This window comes from Choloepus didactylus, chromosome 12, assembly GCF_015220235.1.
Source record: "Choloepus didactylus isolate mChoDid1 chromosome 12, mChoDid1.pri, whole genome shotgun sequence".
Classification (NCBI taxonomy): Eukaryota; Metazoa; Chordata; class Mammalia; order Pilosa; family Megalonychidae; genus Choloepus; species Choloepus didactylus.
Window position 1 is genome coordinate 98,494,235 of NC_051318.1, and position 23,294 is coordinate 98,517,528.

At 41.3% G+C, this 23,294-nt stretch overlaps 1 protein-coding gene across 1 annotated transcript in view; it reads left to right on the forward strand.

The window, feature by feature from the left end:
• Positions 1 to 2,394: 2,394 nt before the first annotated feature.
• Positions 2,395 to 23,294, forward strand: part of LOC119507342 (neuroblastoma-amplified sequence-like) — a 30,701-nt gene continuing 9,801 nt past the window's right edge. The window contains exon 1 of the mRNA XM_037800514.1: positions 2,395 to 2,535. Within this exon, the coding sequence (XP_037656442.1) occupies positions 2,434 to 2,535 (102 nt within the window). The 5' untranslated portion in view covers positions 2,395 to 2,433. The remainder of the gene's footprint in view (positions 2,536 to 23,294) is intronic.

Sequence of the window (23,294 nt, forward strand, 5' to 3'; positions counted from 1 at the left end):
CGTGCTGCAGGCCCTACTTGCTCTGGGACTGTCCTCACACTCGGCCAGCAGGCTCTGCCCCAGGCCAGGACACATCGCCACACACTGGAAGTTAAAGGAGGATGTTTTCCTGAAAGTAAATTATTTTTGAGCAGTTTAGGACTGCTGAAAACCATCTGGAGAATACGCTTTACCTTCTACCCTAGGATGAGACTGTTAGAAATTTGTGGCACAGACCCAAGGAGAGTGGTGTTTTAGTTTTGGTTTGGTTTTTAATTAAGTGTCTTCAGGTAATAAAAATACAAAAAGAAAAGTCTTTTCTTAGGTCTCTGTCATTGGTGGCAGGCATGCTGACATGTAACTTTTATAAAACAGTACAGTTCTCACATCATAAAATCTTCAGTTCTCCTTGTGATGGCCTTTGAGAACAGCTGTCTTTGAGTAGCTGCCTGGGAACCTGCAGGTGCTCATCAGAAGCAGCTCTTGAGCCCCTCACTCAACTTCCTGTCTCCACCCCTCTTATTGGGGCTTGGGGCACTGCTCGTAAGGAACTCCCGGATGGGGACCCAAGAATTGGGTGGTCATTAATGATTCACTTTTTTAGCAAATCATTGCAGTTGAATTGTGGATTTCTTCCAGCATTCAAAATGTATATTTTCTCAGTTTAAAGAGAATTTCTGAATTCAAATGCAACACCTCTAGTAGATTAGGTAATTCTGGTTTTATAGTTTCTTATACTTTTAGAACGCTACCATTTACACTCACTTTCTTATAGTAAAATCTACCCACAAGAAGCCAAATATTTACTGCATCTGAAATGTTGAATGCATTTGTAGACAAAAAGATATTCTTAATTTTAAAGTTATACTCTTCCTTTTATAGTTACATGAAATGAAAATTGTAAATTTCTAACCTGTGTTTTACAAATCGACCTTATTGAATCATTGAAACTGAACTAACATTTGCCATTTCACCCAGCCCCTCTCTCTGTGCGTGTCTCTGCTAGCTGAAAGATAGATAAAGGATAAATCACATAAAGTTGGCCTTTTCTGCTTCTTTCCTGTCTCAAATTGCTGCCCATCGCAGGACAGGGTGTGATGGGATGCTTTAAAGACATACTCTCAAACCTGCTTTTGAGGACTTTTACCCCACACAATCCAACATATGACTTAAGCACTTCCAAAATTATTGAGAGAGAGAGAAAGAAAGAGAGTGACCATTGGATATTGCCAGCCAATACAGCAGGGTTAAAATCTAAGAGATTTGACCCACAGGACTGCCAGCTTACTAGGGCCAACTTAGAGTCTGAGAAACGGTGGTCCATGGTTTTTCCACTTCAGTCTGAGAATTCCTGAAAAAAGTAAGAGTCTTGTACTTAGGGAAGAGTCTTAGTTTTCATCCAGTGTATCACTCCTGGCTGGTGAAAATTATCTTTTGATAATTTGTTTTCAAAGCCACATTGTACATGGGTTTTTGCTCTGCGGGCTGCCCAGCCCTCGCTGTTCCTGGAGAGATGTCAGGAAAGACCAGGGCCGAGCTCAGAGTGTGGCAGAAGATGGCTGAGGGCGAGTCCTGGAGCCTGAGAAGGTTCCTGGCAGGCAGACACCCCCTCCACCCCCCAAACTGTCTGTGCCTTGAAATGAGCAGTGCAGCTGTCCTCATGGATGGTTCAGTTGAGCTCAGACATGAACGTTCTGTGGAAAGCACGGCCTAGTGAGCCCCCTGTGGCTACTGCTCTTGCAAGCCTCATCGAGGGCGAGGAAGGGAACCTTCCAGAGGCTGGGCCTCCTTAGTCGGTCAGCGTCTGGCATCCAGTGCTGCAGCCACAGACTCTTAATAAATAGCGCAAGTTTTAAAGAATGGCAGTTTAGTCCTGCTCTGGTCCCATAATAATAATAATTAAGAAGAGCTAATATTTATGTAGTTAATATAAGATGTGCCTGCTATTAAGAGTGAAACTTCACAATTGCATAAGTCATTCATTAAATAAAGCAACTTGACAAGGAAAATGTTAAATCTCCTTTTCCCAAATGAGAAAACTGAGGCCCCGAGGGGTTGGGTGGCTTTCCCAGAACCATACAACTAGGCTGGGAGTATTTAAGTAACTTACCTGAGCCACCCGAGTGGTAAGTCAGGGAGCCTGAATTTGAACCCTGGTCCCTGGCTTCAAAGCCTGTCCTCGCTCCACTTCCACCCCACACCTCCACGCTGCTGCAACAGTCACGATGCCACCGCGGGCTGCCCTTTCTCCTTTCTACCAAGGAGACTCGACCGAACACACCTCCTTGATTCCAGCTGCAATTTGCTGCCAAGTTTTTTTTCAAAAAGTAGGGTGTTTTCTTTTTTTTAATTTCTTATTACAGTTGTGATAACTTTAATCATTTCCAATGCCTTGCATTTTTCTCCGTTAGAAGCAACAGAAGCAATAATCCGTGGTTGCAGCTAACTACAGCAATGTTAACCAGATGCACAACGGAGAACAAGCAAGGTCTGGGAGAGGAAGTTTCGAAAATCTGTCGCTCTTTACATAGCACGAAGCAGATGCTCCCTGCAGAGGTAGGTGGATGTGCAAGTGGCTTTCCTGGGCACTGTGCCTTTTTTATTATAAGCAATATCACTGACTTAAGGAACATTTAGCTTAAGTTATTACTGGTAAAGGCCTCAAATTTGTAACAGATCAAATGAAGAAGAGCAGTGCCAATAGTTTGCTTTGGGGTATTTTTCTTTTTGTTAGTGCTCCAAAGCAATATTCCTTTAACAAGTCACAGAGGTTATAACCCAGTTTTTAATTCCTCTGGATGCCCTTTTCTGTCTCACTCAAGTTTATGTCCCAAGGGGACACTTCAGTTCACGTGTTTTCTCAGAGCCACACCTGTTGGTAAAGTGGTAGAAAGCTCTAGCACTCCTCTCAGCAGGAAACCAGCCATTGTGGTTTTTACATACTTTCTTTTGACATCACTGTGATAAAATGTATAACCATAATATTTATTCAGAACATGGGAAAAACTCAGTCGTCTCCATTTGACCTTTGTTCTCTATTTGATCACATAAGTTGGCTATCACAGATACAGTTGTTTTGTGTGTGTGTATAGATATATGTATGTATAAATAATGCATTCTAAAATAAGCACATTAATAACAGCTCCCACTGTGGATGTGACCTAAGCAATGTATTATTTCAGCAATTTACGTATCTTATATTTTAAAATTTTTGGATAATGGCACTAAATTAATTAGTTTCAGGTTTCTACCATATATGAAATAAATTTGAAAATAAAATTGTAAATAGGATTCTTTGAATCCTTATTGTACTCACTCAAGGAAAACAATCTCAATATGAATGCACCTTTAATGAATTGTTTCCTGAATGAGAGACTGGCTAAGTGTTTTTTGATTGAATATTTAAAGTATTTCATCCATTTAAAGAACTCTTCCAACCACCGGAATGACAGACTTATCCTGTAATATATTTAAAGCACAATCACCAAAAATATCCTGCCCGCCTGAAACGACCTGTTAGCTGGGCTGTGCCCCGGTGTCTGCCGTGCCGGCTACCTGGCTGCCCGCCACCTGCTCTGCCACGGTGGGAGCACCTGGAGGCAGGGCCACCCGAGGCCCGGTTCAGACGCTGCATCAGAAGGGACCCTGCACCCGTCACATTTGCCTTACATAGAGATTATGACCGAGTCATGTTTGATCAGGACCAGTCACCAGAAGTGTCCTGAGATTAGTTCTGTGGAATCAGGGTTAGGAACACGTTATTTAGGATTTTGTGTTGCTTTGTAAAAGGCTAGGGGTTGTGGTAGTAATGGCCTCATTTCTGCTTATGTTAACTCATTTGACCTCCACCACCACCCGGTAGCTCCAGATCACTCTGGCCAGGTGTGGTGGGCAGGACCGGGCACCTCAAGGTCAGGGAATGACCTCCCAGTGCAGCAGCAGGAGCCCTGTGGACATGGGGCACCACACCATTTCTGTTCCCAGCTGTTTCCCAGCATGCTGTGCGACCAGAACAGGGACCCAGGCTCTCTGGAGTGCTGTTTTCTGAGCTCGAGAGTGGGGGGTGAGCCTGGGTGGGCCTGGAGGCCTCCTCTTGCTCTGGGTCTGTCCCACAAGCTCTGCAGGCTTGGAACGAGAGCGAGCTGAGTGTTGCTCTCACTCATAGCTCATGATTCTCTGTGCCTCACCTTAACGAAGGCAGTAAGTCGATGATAATCTTGGTGTGAGGGGAAGGGTACTGGACTGACCCCATGTTGAAGTAGGTCATTATTACTTGTCTATTCCATTTGAGGGAATGAAAAATAATTATTCTCCAGGAGTTCTGTCCCCACAGTGACTTTCCTTCATTTCCCTTATACTGCCTCAGCTTCTGCCTCTTAATTGGGCACGTTTGTAGATTTTTTTTTTTTTTTCGGCTACTGTGATGAAAAGAGCTTTGTAAGTGCTGTGTACTATTTTTGTTGATTGCTAAATATGCTCAATAGTGAATTAAAAGTTTTATAAAGGAAGGGACATTATTATTACAAAATGAAAATGTCTTAAGTTTATTTTACTACATTTGCAAGTTACATAGTTTCAGCATTTCATAATATTTTATATGACTGTGGTTGTAAAATTATCCATGATTCATTGTTTGTTTTGAGTTTTTAATCCAATGCCTGCAGTCATCCTGCTTGGTGGTTTATGAAGCGGGTATGCTTAACTGTTGGCAAGAGACTTGAATGGATGCCCCTTCTTTTCATCCCTGTTTCCCATCCCACACTAAGCACTCATATTTGTAGATCTTATTTTGTCTCCTTGTATCTTCCAAAGGCCTTTTTGTGACTTTCCATTGTTGCTCATGGCACTTGTTGACTTAGGGCCATGATGGTGTTGCAGATGGAAATGTTATCAGCAGGATGGTGTCATGTTTCACATGGGTCATGTGTCCCACAATCTTGAAAGTTATGTTTTGTTCTCAGCTGATACCCATGAAAATAGTTGAAGCATATTCAGGGTGGGGGTACATGTAGAAGAGTAAATTGGCACAAAGCAGATCCCTGGCATTTACAGATTTAGAATTCCAAGTTTGAGCTGGTTGTGACTGGCCCTGGAGTCCCTGGATCTTGCTGAGGTGCAGCCTGGATTGCCGTCACAGCTGCTGTGGGCTGTTGTGTGGGGCACGTCACCCGACAAGGAGTGAGCCAGCTCACTGCCCAGCACCGAAATCTCAACCTAATTGTTTTCCCTTATGGTTGAGGCACTTCTGACAATGTCAAGAGCTTGATTTTTAGAATCAAATGGCATTCAAGCTATTTACCCTTTCAATACCCTACGTTCCTCATCTCATCAGTGGAGATAATGGTGGCATCTCCCTCAGTGGATCTGGGGAGAAAACAAAGGAGACAGTGCACGTTAGAGCAGAATGTAACAGGCTGGTGGTGCCTGGCCCAGAGCAGCTGCAGTGCTGACCGGTAGAGACCATCGAGCTAAACGCACGGTCAGCACCCTGGAGATGGAGCTGCAGGCCCAGCACAGCAGGAGACTCAGGAAGATACACTGACTGAGGCTGCAGCTCCCAGTGGTCCCGGGTGCAGCACGAACAACAGGGCCGTGAGTCCGGCTGACCTGGAGCTGTGGAGCCGGGAGACCTGGGGGTGCAGGATGACCAGGTCTACCAGAGCATGAGAGTGTCACGTCCCAGGGCCTGCTGCTGACTGAGGACAGCAGGCTGCCCTGTGGCACCTGCACACCTGCCATGCCCTGCATTGCCAATCCCTGCACACCTCATGGCCTGTGCTCCTGCCGCAGACTCTGAGTCCCACTTGGGTGCTGGGTACATGGATGGTGACCTGAGGGTAGAGGGACCATTCACAGGTCAGGCTTCCCTGTCACCATGATCCCCAGTGTGCTCTGTGCATCACCGCCCGGCAGGGGCATGGCCTGGCCCTGAGCCCCAGCCCACCTGGTCCTCACCTTCAAGGACCGTCTGTTGTGGCTTTTCTTTGTCCTGATTCTCTGCCAGCTTTGAGCTGTGAAGGCATCATAGGAGGTGTTTTGTGGTTCTGTCTGCTCCCTGGACCTGTTTTGCGGTTCCCAAAATCCTCTGTAAGCCTCCTAATAAACTAATTGGGAATCAGGAAAAAACTCGAACTTAGTATAGCATATAGTATTTAAATACAGAGTAAGTCACACAAAATGAATTCCTCCATTCTTGCATGTCTTTGCCTGGTTGTGTCCCGTCTGTACTTGATTCCTATTCAGAGAGGTATAAAGGTTATTTGACAAACTGTCATTAAGGCAGAAGTCAGTCAAGTGTTAAGCTTTTTCTGAATATCACAAATTGCTGAAAAATAATTGTTAGCCAATTACTGATAACTTATTAAATAAGCAAACGTGAGAGTTAAGAAAGAGAATCTTTAAATCTTTACATATTGGATATTTATGTTTTTATTTACTGAACGGGTATGTTCTAGGGTGTTTAACTGCAAATCACTCAAAGAGCATTTGAATGATTGTCTATGGGTATTTTTCTGTATAGAATGTACAAGGAAGTTTGGAATACAGAGAAGGAAAAATATTCTTATCCTCTGGTGAGGCAGATAGATGAATAATTAGAAGGATACAAGTTGACAGATACTCTTAAGAAAGTATCTACCGATCCCCTGCTTAGGGCAGAGATGCCATTGCAGAAAAGGTGGATGTTTTAGTGTCCCAGCTGCTAAACTGAATACCACACTGTGGCTTGGCTAACAGTGGGAATTTATTGGCTCACAGTTTCAGAGGCCAGAAGGTTGGCTTCCTCCTGGGATTGGTATCTTCTGGCTGGCTGGCAGTCTTTGGGCTACCTTGGTTTTTCTGTCACATGGCAGTGCACATGGCTATGTTGTCTCCTTTCTCCTCTTGGTTCTGTTGACCTCTGGCTTCTGGGTGTTCCCCATGGCTTCTCTCTCCGTCTGATGTTCACTCTACCTGTAAAGGACTCCAGTGACCCAGATAAAAGCCCATGGTCCAGGTGGGCCCCACCTTAACTGAAGGAGCACCTTGAAGAGATCTTACCGACAATGGGTCCACACCCTCCAGGATGTGGACCAAGACCAATACCGTGTCCCACCTGGGGGGCACGATTGAGTCCACCATAGTGGGTGCTCCTGGGCCTTTTTCAGCATAGGCTTAAAGAACAGGCAGGGTTTACTCAGAGATGCAGGGAGATCACATCGTGGGCTGACACTCAGAGGTGTGAGAGAGCCTGATGCCCTGTAGCTGCACATCCAACACTAAAATAGAAAAAGCATTTCCTCAGTCATGCTGGCCACATCTCAAGCTGAATGCCCACATCTGGCTGTGGCCACCACATTGGTCTGCACAGATGTGGAGTGTTTCCATCATGGCAGGAGAGTCTGGGGGGCAGCTGTGTGCTGGTGGCTGTCCTGTGTGAGGAGGGTGCAGGGCAGAGCCGGTCGGCGGCAGCGGGGCCAGGTTGCTGCGCCAGGGGGTTATGTCTCATCCTCCCAAATACTTTCTCCTGATAGTGGCAACCTGGATTAAAAATATGCTTATCTATTTGGCCAAGATGCTTGGTGAGACGCCTTTGTGCTTTAAGGCACATGGAAGTCCTTCCTGAGTTAGAATGCATAATCCTTGCATTATATACCTTACCTGCCTGTTCCCTGGTGACACTGATCATTGTCACACTCCTCCAGATCTGAAACTTGAAGGCCTTGCTCATTTCCAGCAGAGATGTGTTAGGTGAGAGCTAAAAGAAACACGATCGAGTGGAATTCCAAGCAGCATTTCATCCTCTGCTTTAAATGGGAGCTTCTTTGTGTCATCTTTATTGTATCTTCTCTTCGTAATTCAGTAGAATTGTGAGGATGTCATAGATCGGAATTTTTTCCTCCAGCGTGCCACTGTTGAGTAGCACAGGAGGTTGTCAGCCCCATGGCGAGAGGTGAGCCTTGCTTCTTTCAGGAAGGGCCTTGCCTTGACGTAACGAAACTGCGTTTACTTCTGGTCCTTGACCGGGTGTTACGGTTGCGATGTTTCAGCTGATGTCAGGGCACCGTCGGAGCAGGGCTCAGCAGGGAAGAGCAGCTGGCAGATTTGGTTTTTTTGTTTGTTTGTTTGTTGTTTATTTTTTAATTTAATTTTTTTGAGATTGTTCACATACCATACCATTATCCAAAGATCCAATGTGTGCATCAGTTGCCCATGGTATCATCATACAGCTGTGCATCCATCACCACAATTATTTTATTTTTCAGTTTTTAGAATATTTTCATTACTCCAGAAAAGAAATGAAGACACAAAAAAAGAAACTCAAATCCTCCCATACCCCTAACCACTCCCCCTCCATTATTGACTCATAGTATTGGTATAGTATATTTGTTACTGTTGATGAAAGAAGGTTAAAATACTACTAACTGTAGTATATAGTTTGCAATAAGTATATTTGTTTCCCTGTATGCCCCTCTATTATTAACTTCTGGTTATAGTGTCATGTATTTATTCTAGTTCATGAAAGAGATTTCCAATATTTATACAGTTAATCATGGACATTTCCCACTACAAGATTCACTGTTTTATACACTCCCATCTTTTAACCTTCAGCATTCCTTCTGGTGACATATGTGACTCTGAGCTTCCCCTTTCTACCAATTCACACACCATTCAGCACTGTTAGTTATTCTCACAATGTGCTACCATCCCCTCTGTCCATTTCCAAACACTTAAGTTCAACCTAGTTGAACATTCTGCTCATAATAAGCAACCACTCCCCATCCTTTAGCCTCGTTCTATATCCTGGTGACTTATATTTCCTGTCTATGAGTTTAAATATTATAATTAGTTCATATCAGTGAGACCCTGCAATATTTGCCCTTATGTGTCTGACTTATTTCACTCAATATCATGTCCTCAGGGTTTCTTCATCAACCCATTTTTTTAAGATGGTTTTGTTCACACCCCATACATTCCATCCTAAGTAAACAATCGATGGTTCCCTATATAGTCATGTATTTATGTATTCACTACCATCACAACTGTCTATATAAGGACATCTCCATTTCTTCCAAAAAGAAGGAGGAAGAGTGAAAGAAGGTAGAGAGACAAAAGAAGAAGAAAAAAGAAAGAGTAAAAAAAAATCTGACAGCTAGGAAGCAGCAAAAGGAAAGAAAAAATTAAACTAAGGTAGAATAAAGAATCAGACAACATCACCAAGGCCAAGAGTCCCATACCCCTCCCTTATGTCCCCTGCTTATATGCATTTAGCATTGGTATATTATCTTTGTTACATTAAAGGAAGCATAATACAATGTTTCTGTTAACTATAGTCTCTAGTTTGCATTGATTGTAGTTTTTCCCCAATACCACCCTATTTTTAACACTTTGCAGGGTTGACATTCGTTTGTTCTCTCTCACATAAAAACATATTTGTACATTTTTTCACAATTGTTGAGCACTCTAGGTTTCACTGCATTATACAGTCCCAGTCTTTATCTTTCCTCTTTCCTTCTGGTGTCCCACATGCTCCCCACCTTCCTCTTTCAACCATACTCACAGTCATCTTTGCTCAGTGTACTTACATTGCTATGCTGCCATCACTCAAAATTGTTTTTGAAACCTCTCACTCATGTCTTTTCCTATCTATCTGTAATGCTCACTTTAGTATTTCCTTTAGAGTAGGTATCTTATTCACAAACTCTCACATTGTCAGAGAATATTTTAAACTCTTCCTCATATTTGAAGGACAGTTTTGCCAGATACAGGATTCTTGATTGGTGGCTTTTCTTTTTTTAGTGTCTTAAGTATATCACCCTGCAGATGTGTCTTAGAAGATTGACACACCCTGTGAGGCCTCAAGCTGCTGTGGTTTTCCTAACCTGCCGAGCAGGTGTCACCTGTCAGCCTGTCGCTCCTGACTGGTATAAGAAGGTATGGCCCCTTTAGTTATCTTGGCTGTTTTCCCCCATGCTCTGGGATCTGGTTCTGGAGGGAAGACAGATAGTAGAGCTGGGCCCACCTCCTTCCTCTTAGGGAAGACACACTTCTTAGGAAGCTATCATCTGCATTTAAATAGGTTTTTTGTGTCTCTGACTCTGCTGTCTCCACCCTTGTCTGGGTCAGAGCAATGTGAACTGAAAATGTCTGAGTTTTTCTCCACTGACCCACTCAGTGGAGAGAGAGAAAAAGGGACAAAAAGCCCCCATCAGAGCCAGTCCACGGACCACCAATTTCACTCATTGGCCAGAGGTAACACGTGGTCTTCTGGGCTCCCCCTCCCAGGACAGCAGAGTCTTCTGGTTCTTCAAGGTCAGTTGTCACTAAAAGCCCCTGTCTGCTTTTTGGGGGGTTGTAACTTGTGTTGAGCATTCCACATTTGTTAATTAAAAACCCGTTTGGAGCTGGACTGAGGTATATTTGCTTGTTCAGCGAGTGCTGCTTTCTACCACAGTGAGATCTTGTAACTCAGCCTGCCATGGTGGGGAGGGGGTTCCTGGCATGTTTCACAGTTTTTACTTACAGATTTTATTCTGTGATCTCAGGCATTCCTCCCAATCCAGGTTGGTGTATGATATGTGAACAGTCACGGTTGTCCCCCAGCAGTTATTCCAGATTATTTGCTAGTTGTTCCTAGTTATTTATTAGTTGTTCCAGGGTACTAACTTCAACTCCTCTCTATGCTGCCATCTTGCTGCCTCCTCCACAGATTTGTTTGTATTCTTCTGTACTCTTATTATGAATGATTATCATTTGTGGCCTCATATTAGAACCTGCTCTCTCATGGCAGTTTCAGTCAGTATGATAAAGGCCTACGAATACAATTCAAATACACCTATGGAGTTCCAAATACATTTCCATTTTTCTAGGCCACAGATAGTTTTCAAGATGTAATATCTTAAATATATCAAGCATTCAGATCACCTTGATGTTAGAATTATTCACAGGTTTTTAAATATTTAATTATGCTGATTTCTTTTCCTGCAGTCGATATTAACTGGTTATTGTTAATACTAATAATTAAAAATAGTTTTTACTATTTGTTAAGCATCTTCTATCTGCTGAGGATTGTACATTATATTCATTAACTAATTCTCATCAACAAACCTGCAAAGTATGTATAATTACCTCCATTTTATTTGTGAGGAAACTAGGACTCTCAGAATCTAGGAAAGTAAATTAGAGGACTCCTTCCATAGAGGGGGATAGTGTGGAGTCATTAAAAGTGGTATCGTATATGAGTATCTCATAGCTTGGGAAGATGCTCACAGTTTACTGGGAAGTGAACAAAGCAGGCTCCAAGCGCCCTTTAGTACGGCAGCATATGTGCTTTACACACACTCACCCACACACGTTAATAGGAAGAAGTATGGAAATATGCAGCCAGAGCAGCTGGTGATTGCAAGTGTTTGCTCACGTCCCACCCGCTTACCCTTACTTCTCCTTCAGTGTGTGAGGGAGCCCTGCTCGCTGCTGCTCAGCCGCTCTCTCCTGCTGCCCGCCCTGAGGCTTCTCCTGGAGAGCCGAGATGAGGGCGTGCACGCTGCGGCACGGAGCAGATCGCGGGGGTCGCTGAGGGATGCACAGTGGAATGTGCAATTTTTTTTCCTTACAGATAAATGAATTAGCATTTCCATTCTCATAAGGAGTAAATACTAGTTATTTGAAACTACCTTACCACAAGTCCCTTTGACCACAGAAGCCTTTCTTATGGTGTCCACACAAGCAAGAGCCTGAGTCTGCTTAGGTGTTAAGTTACAAGACAAAGAACCAAACAGTTTCTCTAGAGAAGCAGGACGTCAGTCCCTCTTTAAGAAAATGTCAGCATAGTCAGACGTGTCAGCAGGTCTATCAATAATGCTGGTCCTCTTGCTGTCTGAAACTTGGGTCTGGGGAGCACCTAGCTTCAGGTGGGTTTTCCTTCCCTCCGTGTGTGTTTAGGAGGCTTCAGTTAAAGGTGAGAAGGTGGCACCATCTGAAATCTCAAACTCTGGTTTCCTCTGGCAACTTCTGCCCCCGGTGAAAGCAGCTGCTTCACTTGAGGAATGCTGTACTAAGGTTAAGTCTCAAAATTTCTTCCTCAAGGCTGGCCATCTTGTTATCATGATTAAGGAAGAAATTTTCACTTCTCATTTTAAATTTTACTCCTTAGAATTAGACAGCTCAAAGGTTGTGTTTTAATGCATGCACTTTGTATGATTCTTACCAAAACCCTTCTGTGGGGAGATCCTCCATTTGAGTTGTTTGTGTGTGTGTGTGTGTGTGTGTGTGTGTGTGTGTGTACTAAAGTTTGTATTTTATATACATGTGTCTGTGTGTCTGTGTATACAAAAATATAACAGGATACCTTCTAGACACCAGAACAGGAAGGAAAATCCCAGCACAGACGTGCATACTTGCCGCATGACAGTGGTGGGATTAATAGAAAGACATTTGTAAAATTTCATTTAAGACAAAAGATACAGAGTGAAACAAGTAAAAAAAAAATCCTAATTCTAGTATCCCATTATTTCAAAAGTTGCAGGAAGTTATGTAGATGGTTATAGAAAATATAACATAATTGTATTTGGAAACAGACATCATGAACAAAATGAGCAAAACCTAGTGGCTTTATTTATTAGATGTATTTTCAAAATAACGTAAAAGTTTCTGTAAAAATTTTGTAAATACACTCCATTATTACTGATAATAGCAAAATAACAGCCACTTCTTTGACAACTAGACCGAAGTAAGGAACTGAGGGGACTTGTTTTATGGCAGGCTTCTTGTCTATTTTTGCTAAAAAAATAAAAATACAAGTTGCGTAACCTTAGAAATTTACACAAAGTAGAATTACGGTGAGTTTTTTTTTCCTTAGCCTATTTTCCCTTGTCAATCTGAGAAACAAGGAAGAAGAGAAAATAGGGGTGCATGTTTTCAGTGCATTTTTCCCACCCCCATACATTGGATTAGCATCACTGCTTGGGCATCCCCACTCGACTTTGCCGCGGCCTCTTTGTAAGTAAAAGCGATGTGTCAGACAGTGCCTTTCTGTATTCATCCAGTATAGGCTGTCTTGACACGTTCCCGAATTCCAGAGATGAGTAAATCAGTTCTCATTTTAAGGGTTCTTTATCTCAAATGTGCCTGTCAAAACTGAAACTAGAACTTGGGCTCCCTAACTCCTAACCAGTCTTTGCACGCACACGCACGTGCGGGCGCACACGCACACACACACACACACACCAATGACTGTCAAAATAAGAAATCAAATGGGAATATCATGACACCCAACCAGTTTTTAAATGGTACTAATTTACCTCCATAACACTTTGCATCTGTACTTTGCATGTGCAGCATTTTGCTAAGACTCTTGTCGTTTTGAAACTGACTTGCAGATATAGGGTAGTTTACCTAGTGGTTGTGATGATACCATACAAAATGTCTGTGCTCTTCAGATGCAGGAATCAAAGCCAGAGGAATAAATTGTCAAGTTGCTTCTCTACCTCATTGAAATCAGAATTGAGACTTAATTGTATTTCTCTACACTAAGTTGAGTATTCATCATAGACTAGCCCATCTGTGCTCTTAAAATGTGCCCCTCAGAAACACCACACATCCTCAGATTTTAGCATCCTACAAAGAGCAATCTGAAGGTTTGCAGAGTTTTCTATTATTCAAATATGTGTATATATTTCAATTTTAAGATCATTTTAAATTCACATTCCTTTTTAAGAAATAAATTACAAATGAATAAGAATAATTCATTATATAATTATATTATAATTAGGTAATCTATTATTATATTATCATAATATATAATTTCTATGTATTATAGTAACAATAAGAGATTTCTTTCACACTTTTCACCCAGTTTTCCTCAGTGGTAACATCCTGCATAACTGTAGTGCAAGGTCGTAGCCAGGTTTTGCCATTGGTGCAATCTGTTGACCTTATTCATATTTCGAGTTTTATGTGCGCTCGTTTGTGTGTATAGTTCTGCACAGCTTTATGACGTGTAGACACGTGTGTGTCCTCCGCTGCAGTCAAGACAGAGAAGAGTTCCATCGTAAGTGTCCCTCTGGCCACTCTCTTATTGCCATAGCCAGTCTGCCCTCCATCTCTGTAGTTCTGTCGTTTCAAAAATGCTATATAAATGGAACCATACAGTTATTAATGCTTTTTTTTATATAATGGCTTTATTGAGATATAGTCACATACCATTTAACTCACCCATTTTACATTGGATGTCTCTAGTTTATTCACAGAGTTGTATGGGTTGTACATCCATCAATGCATTCAATTTTAGAACATTTTCATCACTCCAAAAAGAAACCCCTCACTTGCTATTTCTCCCCATGTCCTCAAGCCCTAGGCAACCACTAATCTACTTTATATCTTTATGGATTTGCCTATTCTGAACATTTAATATAAATGGAATCTTACAAAATATGCTCTTTTGTGACTGACTGCTTCCACTTAGCATATGTTTTCAAGATTCATTAATGTTACAGCATGTATTAGTACTTCATTTCTTCAGCTGTTGATGGGCATTCGGGTTGTTTCCACTTTTTTGGTTGTGCTGCTATAAATATTTACGTACAAATTTTTGGGTGGACATGAGTTTTTATTTTTTGTGGGTATATACCTAGAAGTGGAGCTGCTGGAAATTTCCCTTTTTTAAATAATTTTTTTTTATTATTATGTAGACATTCATATACATTCAGGCAGTTGGCATTTTGTGTTCTCTATTTGAATGACTGTAATCTCAGGGTCAAATCTTACTGAACTTACATGTTGTCATCAAATCCACCACTTCCACATTGTGTTTGTTTGGATTTTCTACTTTTTGAACTACCTTGATTCTTAGCTACTAGTTTATCTTCAAAAGTTTCCCAGCGGAGAGGTGGCGGCAAGATGGCAGACTGGTGAGCTGTATGTTTTAGTTACTCCTCCAGGAAAGTAGGTAGAAAGCCAGGAACTGCGTGGACTGGACACCACAGAGCAATCTGTCTATGGGCATACTTCATACAACATTCATGAAAATGTCAAACTGCTGAGATCAGTGAAATCTGTAAGTTTTTGCGGCCAGGGGACCCGCGCCCCTCCCTGCCAGGCTCAGTCCCGTGGGAGGAGGGGCCGTCAGCGCTGGGAAGGAGAAGGGAGAACTGCAGTGGCAACCCTTATCGGAAACTCATTCTACTGATCCATACTCCAACCATAGATAGACTGAGACCAGACACCAGACAATCTGAGAGCAGCCAGCCCAGCAGAGAGGAGACAGGCATAGAAAAAAAAAACAACACGAAAAACTCCAAAATTAAATGCAGAGGATTTTTGGAGTTCTGGTGAACACAGAAAGGGGAAGGGCGGAGCTCAGGCCTTGAGGCGCATATGCAAATCCCGAAGAAAAGCTGATCTCTCTGCCCTGTGGACCTTTCCTTAATGGCCCTGGTTGCTTTGTCTATTAGCATTTCAATAACCCATTAGATCTCTGAGGAGGGCCTTTTTTTTTTTTTTTTAATCCTTTTTTCTTTTTCTAAAACAATTACTCTAAGAAGCCCAATACAGAAAGCTTCAAAGACTTTCAATTTGGGCACATCAAGTCAAGAGCAGAACTAAGAGAGCTCTGAGACAAAAGGCAATAATCCAGTGGCTGAGAAAATTCACTAAACACCACAACTTCCCAAGAAAAGGGAGGTGTCCACTCACAGCCACCATCCTGGTGGACAGGAAACACTCCTGCCCATCACCAGCCCCATAGCCCAGAGCTGCCCCAGACAACCCAGTGTGACGGAAGTGCTTCAAATAACAGGCACACACCACAAAACTGGGCGTGGACATTAGCCTTCCCTGCAACCTCAGCTGATTGTCCCAGAGCTGGGAAGGTGGAGCACTGTGAATTAACAAAGCCCCATTCAGCCATCATTTGAGCAGACTGGGAGCCTCCCTACACAGCCCAGCAGCCCAGAACTGCCCTGGGGGGATGGCACTCACCTGTGACATAGCACAGTCATCCCTCAACAGAGGACCCGGGGTGCACAGCCTGGAAGAGGGGCCCACTTGCAAGTCTCAGGAGCCATACGCCAATACCAAGGACTTGTGGGTCAGTGGCAGAGACAAACTGTGACAGGACTGAACTGAAGGATTAGACTATTGCAGCAGCTTTAAAACTCTAGGATCACCAGGGAGATTTGATTGTTAGGGCCACCCCCCCTCCCCGACTGCCCAGAAACACGCCCCACATACAGGGCAGGCAACACCAACTACACACGCAAGCTTGGTACACCAATTGGGCCCCACAAGACTCACTCCCCCACTCACCAAAAAGGCTAAGCAGGGGAGAACTGGCTTGTGGAGAACAGGTGGCTCGTGGATGCCACCTGCTGGTTAGTTAGAGAAAGTGTACTCCACGAAGCTGTAGATCTGATAAATTAGAGATAAGGACTTCAATAGGTCTACAAACCCTAAAAGAACCCTATCAAGTTCAGCAAATGCCACGAGGCCAAAAACAACAGAAAATTATAAAGCATATGAAAAAACCAGACGATATGGATAACCCAAGCCCAAGCACCCAAATCAAAAGACCAGAAGAGACACAGCACCTAGAGCAGCTACTCAAAGAACTAAAGATGAACAATGAGACCATAGTACGGGATATAAAGGAAATCAAGAAGACTCTAGAAGAGCATAAAGAAGACATTGCAAGACTAAATAAAAAAATGGATGATCTTATGGAAATTAAAGAAACTGTTGACCAAATTAAAAAGATTCTGGACACTCATAGTACAAGACTAGAGGAAGTTGAACAATGAATCAGTGACCTGGAAGATGACAGAATGGAAAATGAAAGCATAAAAGAAAGAATGGGGAAAAAAATTGAAAAAATCGAAATGGACCTCAGGGATATGATAGATAATATGAAACGTCCAAATATAAGACTCATTGGTGTCCCAGAAGGGGAAGAAAAGGGTAAAGGTCTAGGAAGAGTATTCAAAGAAATTGTTGGGGAAAACTTCCCAAATCTTCTAAACAACATAAATACACAAATCATAAATGCTCAGCGAACTCCAAATAGAATAAATCCAAATAAACCCACTCCGAGACATATACTGATCACACTGTCAAACACAGAAGAGAAGGAGCAAGTTCTGAAAGCAGCAAGAGAAAAGCAATTCACCACATACAAAGGAAACAGCATAAGATTAAGTAGTGACTACTCAGCAGCCACCATGGAGGCGAGAAGGCAGTGGCACGATATATTTAAAATTCTGAGTGAGAAAAATTTCCAGCCAAGAATACTTTATCCAGCACAGCTCTCCTTCAAATTTGAGGGAGAGCTTAAATTTTTCACAGACAAACAAATGCTGAGAGAATTTGCTAACAAGAGACCTGCCCTACTGGAGATACTAAAGGGAGCCCTACACACAGAGAAACAAAGACAGGACAGAGAGACTTGGACAAAGGTTCAGTACTAAAGAGATTCGGTATGGGTACAATAAAGGATATTAATAGAGAGAGGGAAAAATATGGCAAACATAAACCAAAGGATAAGATGGCTGATTCAAGAAATGCCTTCACGGTTATAACGTTGAATGTAAATGGATTAAACTCCCCAATTAAAAGATATAGATTTGCAGAATGGATCAAAAAAAAATGAACCATCAATATGTTGCATACAAGAGACTCATCTTAGACACAGGGACACAAAGAAACTAAAAGTGAAAGGATGGAAAAAAATATTTCATGCAAGCTACAGCCAAAAGAAAGCAGGTGGAGCAATATTAATCTCAGATAAAATAGACTTCAAATGCAGGGATGTTTTGAGAGACAAAGAAGGCCACTACATACTAATAAAAGGGGCAATTCAGCAAGAAGAAATAACAATCATAAATGTCTATGCACCCAATCAAGGTGCCACAAAATACATGAGAGAAACACTGGCAAAACTAAAGGAAGCAATTGATGTTTCCACAATAATTGTGGGAGACTTCAACACATCACTCTCTCCTAGAGATAGATCAACCAGACAGAAGACCAATAAGGAAATTGAAAACCTAAACAATCTGATAAATGAATTAGATTTAACAGACATATACAGGACATTACATCCCAAATCACCAGGATACACATACTTTTCTAGTGCTCATGGAACTTTCTCCAGAATAGATCATATGCTGGGACATAAAACAAGCCTCAATAAATTTAAAAAGATTGAAATTATTCAAAGCACATTCTCTGACCACAATGGAATACAATTAGAAGTCAATAACCATCAGAGACTTAGAAAATTCACAAATACCTGGAGGTTAAACAACACACTCCTAAACAATCAGTGGGTTAAAGAAGAAATAGCAAGAGAAATTGCTAAATATATAGAGACGAATGAAAATGAGAACACAACGTACCAAAACCTATGGGATGCAGCAAAAGCAGTGCTAAGGGGGAAATTTATAGCACTAAATGCATATATTAAAAAGGAAGAAAGAGCCAAAATCAAAGAACTAATGAATCAACTGAAGAAGCTAGAAAATGAACAGCAAACCAATCCTAAACCAAGTAGAAGAAAAGAAATAACAAGGATTAAAGCAGAAATAAATGACATAGAGAACAAAAAAACAATAGAGAGGATAAATATCACCAAAAGTTGGTTCTTTGAGAAGATCAACAAGATTGACAAGCCCCTAGCTAGACTGACAAAATCACAAAGAGAGAAGACCCATATAAACAAAATAATGAATGAAAAAGGTGACATAACTGCAGATCCTGAAGAAATTAAAAAAATTATAAGAGGATATTATGAACAACTGTATGGCAACAAACTGGACAATGTAGAAGAAATGGACAATTTCCTGGAAACATATGAACAACCTAGACTGACCAGAGAAGAAATAGAAGACCTCAATCAACCCATCACAAGTGAAGAGATCCAATCAGTCATCAAAAATCTTCCCACAAATAAATGCCCAGGGCCAGATGGCTTCACAGGGGAATTCTACCAAACTTTCCAGAAAGAACTGACACCAATCTTACTCAAACTCTTTCAAAACATTGAAGAAAATGGAACAGTACCTAACTCATTTTATGAAGCTAACATCAATCTAATACCATAACCAGGCAAAGATGCTACAAAAAAGGAAAACTACCGGCCAATCTCCCTAATGAATATAGATGCAAAAATCCTCAACAAAATACTTGCAAATCGAATCCAAAGACACATTAAAAAAATCATACACCATGACCAAGTGGGGTTCATTCCAGGCATGCAAGGATGGTTCAACATAAGAAAAACAATCAATGTATTACAACACATTAAAAACTCGAAAGGGAAAAATCAATTGATCATCTCAATAGATGCTGAAAAAGCATTTGACAAAATCCAACATCCCTTTTTGATAAAAACACTTCAAAAGGTAGGAATTGAAGGAAACTTCCTCAACATGATAAAGAGCATATATGAAAAACCCACAGCCAGCATAGTACTCAATGGTGAGAGACTGAAAGCCTTCCCTCTAAGATCAGGAACAAGACAAGGATGCCCGCTGTCACCACTGTTATTCAACATTGTGCTGGAAGTGCTAGCCAGGGCAATCCGGCAAGACAAAGAAATAAAAGGCATCCAAATTGGAAAAGAAGAAGTAAAACTGTCATTGTTTGCAGATGATATGATCTTATATCTAGAAAAACCCTGAGAAATCGACGATACAGCTACTAGAGCTAATAAACAAATTTAGCAAAGTAGCGGGATACAAGATTAATGCACATAAGTCAGTAATGTTTCTATATGCTAGAAATGAACAAAGTGAAGAGACACTCAAGAAAAAGATACCATTTTCAATAGCAACTAAAAAAATCAAGTACCTAGGAATAAACTTAACCAAAGATGTAAAAGACCTATACAAAGAAAACTACATAACTCTACTAAAAGAAATAGAAGGGGACCTTAAAAGATGGAAAAATATTCCATGTTCATGGATAGGAAGGCTAAATGTCATTAAGATGTCAATTCTACCCAAACTCATCTACAGATTCAATGCAATCCCAATCAAAATTCCAACAACCTACTTTGCAGACTTGGAAAAGCTAGTTATCAAATTTATTTGGAAAGGGAAGATGCCTCGAATTGCTAAAGACACTCTAAAAAAGAAAAACGAAGTGGGAGGACTTACACTCCCTGACTTTGAAGCTTATTATAAAGCCACAGTTGTCAAAACAGCATGGTACTGGCACAAAGATAGACATATAGATCAATGGAATCGAATTGAGAATTCAGAGATAGACCCTCAGATCTATGGCCGACTGATCTTTGATAAGGCCCCCAAAGTCACTGAACTGAGCCATAATGGTCTTTTCAACAAATGGGGCTGGGAGAGTTGGATATCCATATCCAAAAGAATGAAAGAGGACCCCTACCTCACCCCCTACACAAAAATTGACTCAAAATGGACCAAAGATCTCAATATTAAAGAAAGTACCATAAAACTCCTAGAAGATAATGTAGGAAAACATCTTCAAGACCTTGTATTAGGAGGCCACTTCCTAGACTTTACACCCAAAGCACAAGCCACAGAAGAGAAAATAGATAAATGGGAACTCCTCAAGCTTAGAAGTTTCTGCACCTCAAAGGAATTTCTCAAAAATGTAAAGAGGCAGCGAACTCAATGGGAAAAAATTTTTGGAAACCATGTATCTGACAAAAGACTGATATCTTGCATATACAAAGAAATCCTACAACTCAATGACAATAGTACAGACAGCCCAATTATAAAATGGGCAAAAGATATGAAAAGACAGTTCTCTGAAGAGGAAATACAAATGGCCAAGAAACACATGAAAAAATGTTCAGCTTCACTAGCTATTAGAGAGATGCAAATTAAGACCGCAATGAGATACCATCTAACACTGGTTAGAATGGCTGCCATTAAACAAACAGGAAACTACAAATGCTGGAGGGGATGTGGAGAAATTGGAACTCTTATTCATTGTTGGTGGGACTGTATAATGGTTCAGCCACTCTGAAAGTCAGTCTGGCAGTTCCTTAGAAAACTAGATATAGAGCTACCATTCGATCCAGCGATTGCACTTCTCGGTATATACCCGGAAGATCGGAAAGCAGTGACACGAACAGATATCTGCACGCCAATTTTCATAGCAGCATTATTCACAATTGCCAAGAGATGGAAACAACCCAAATGTCCTTCAACAGATGAGTGGATAAATAAAATGTGGTATATACACACGATGGAATACTACGCGGCAGTAAGAAGGAATGATCTCGTGAAACATATGACAACATGGATGAACCTTGAAGACATAATGCTGAGCGAAATAAGCCAGGAACAAAAAGAGAAATATTATATGCTACCACTAATGTGAACTTTGAAAAATGTAAAACAAATGGTTTATAATGTAGAATGTAGGGGAACTAGCAGTAGAGAGCAATTAAGGAAGGGGGAACAATAATCCAAGAAGAACAGATAAGCTATTTAACATTCTGGGGATGCCCAGAAATGACTATGGTCTGTTAATTTCTGATGGATATAGTAGGAACAAGTTCACAGAAATGTTGCTATATTATGTAACTTTCTTGGGGTAAAGTAGGAACATGTTGGAAGTTAAGCAGTTATCTTAGGTTAGTTGTCTTTTTCTTACTCCCTTGTTATGGTCTCTTTGAAATGGTCTTTTATTGTATGTTTGTTTTCTTTTTAACTTTTTTTTTCATACAGTTGATTTAAAAAAGAAGGGAAAGTTAAAAAAAAAAAAAAAGAAAGAAAAACAAGGAAAAAAAAAAAAGATGTAGTGACCCCTTGAGGAGCCTGTGGAGAATGCAGGTGTATTCGCCTACCCCACCTCCATGGTTGCTAACATGACCACAGACATAGGGGACTGGTGGTTTGATGGGTTGAGCCCTCTACCATAAGTTTTACCCTTGGGAAGACGGTTGCTGCAAAGGAGAGGCTAGGCCTGCCTATATTTGTGCCTAAGAGTCTCCTCCTGAATGCCTCTTTGTTGCTCAGATGTGGCCCTCTCTCTCTGGCTAAGCCAACTTGAAAGGTGAAATCACTGCCCTCCCCCCTACGTGGGATCAGACACCCAGGGGAGTGAATCTCCTTGGCAACGTAGAATATGACTCCCGGGGAGGAATGTAGACCCGGCATCGTGGGACGGAGAACATCTTCTTGACCAAAAGGGGGATGTGAAAGGAAATGAAATAAGCTTCAGTGGCAGAGAGATTCCAAAACGAGCCGAGAGTTCACTCTGGTGGGCACTCTTACACACACTTTAGACAGCCCTTTTTAGGTTCTAAAGAATTGGGGTAGCTGGTGGTGGATACCTGAAACTATCAAACTACAACCCAGAACCCATGAATCTCAAAGACAATTGTATAAAAATGTAGCTTATGAGGGGTGACAATGGGATTGGGAAAGCCATAAGGACCACACTCCACTTTGTCTAGTGTATGGATGGATGAGTAGAAAAATAGGGGAAGGAAACAAACAGACAAAGGTACCCAGTGTTCTTTTTTACTTCAATTGCTCTTTTTCACTCTAATTATTATTCTTGTTATTTTTGTGTGTGTGCTAATGAAGGTGTCAGGGATTGATTTAGGTGATGAATGTACAACTATGTAATGGTACTGTAAACAATCGAAAGTACGATTTGTTTTGTATGACTGCGTGGTATGTGAATATATCTCAATAAAATGATGATTAAAAAAAAAAAAAAGTTTCCCAGCAGTTAGAAGACTCATACACTGCTGGTAAGACTGCAAATTTGTACAACCACTTGGGAAAACTCATACGTAGTATCTACTAAAACTTAATACAGGCATAACCTGTGACCCAGAAATTTCATTCCTAAATATGGCACAAGAGTGCATATATCCACCAGAAGACTTGTACCAGGATATTCACAGAAACTGTTTGTAATAGCCCAAAACTAGGAACCATGAAAATGCCCATCGATAGAATTTTTTAAAGTGTCATATATCCCTACAAGACTATATAAATGCTATAGCATACTATATAGTAATGGAAATGAATGAATTACTTACTGCACACAGCAAGATGGATGCATCTCACAAACATAATGCTGAGAGAAAGAAGCCAGTACATACCTTCAATAAATAGTGCTGGGATAACTGGGTATCTACACACAAAATAATGAAGATGGACCCCCACTTCACACCATACAAAACCTAACTCAAAATGGATCGTAGACTTAAAACTAAGTCCTAAAATGATAAAACTTTCAGAAGGAAACTACAGAAGTCTTCATGCACTTGGGCTAATTCTTGATATGACACCAAAGAAATAAATGGCAGAAGAAAAAAATAGGTAAATTGGCCTTCATCAAAA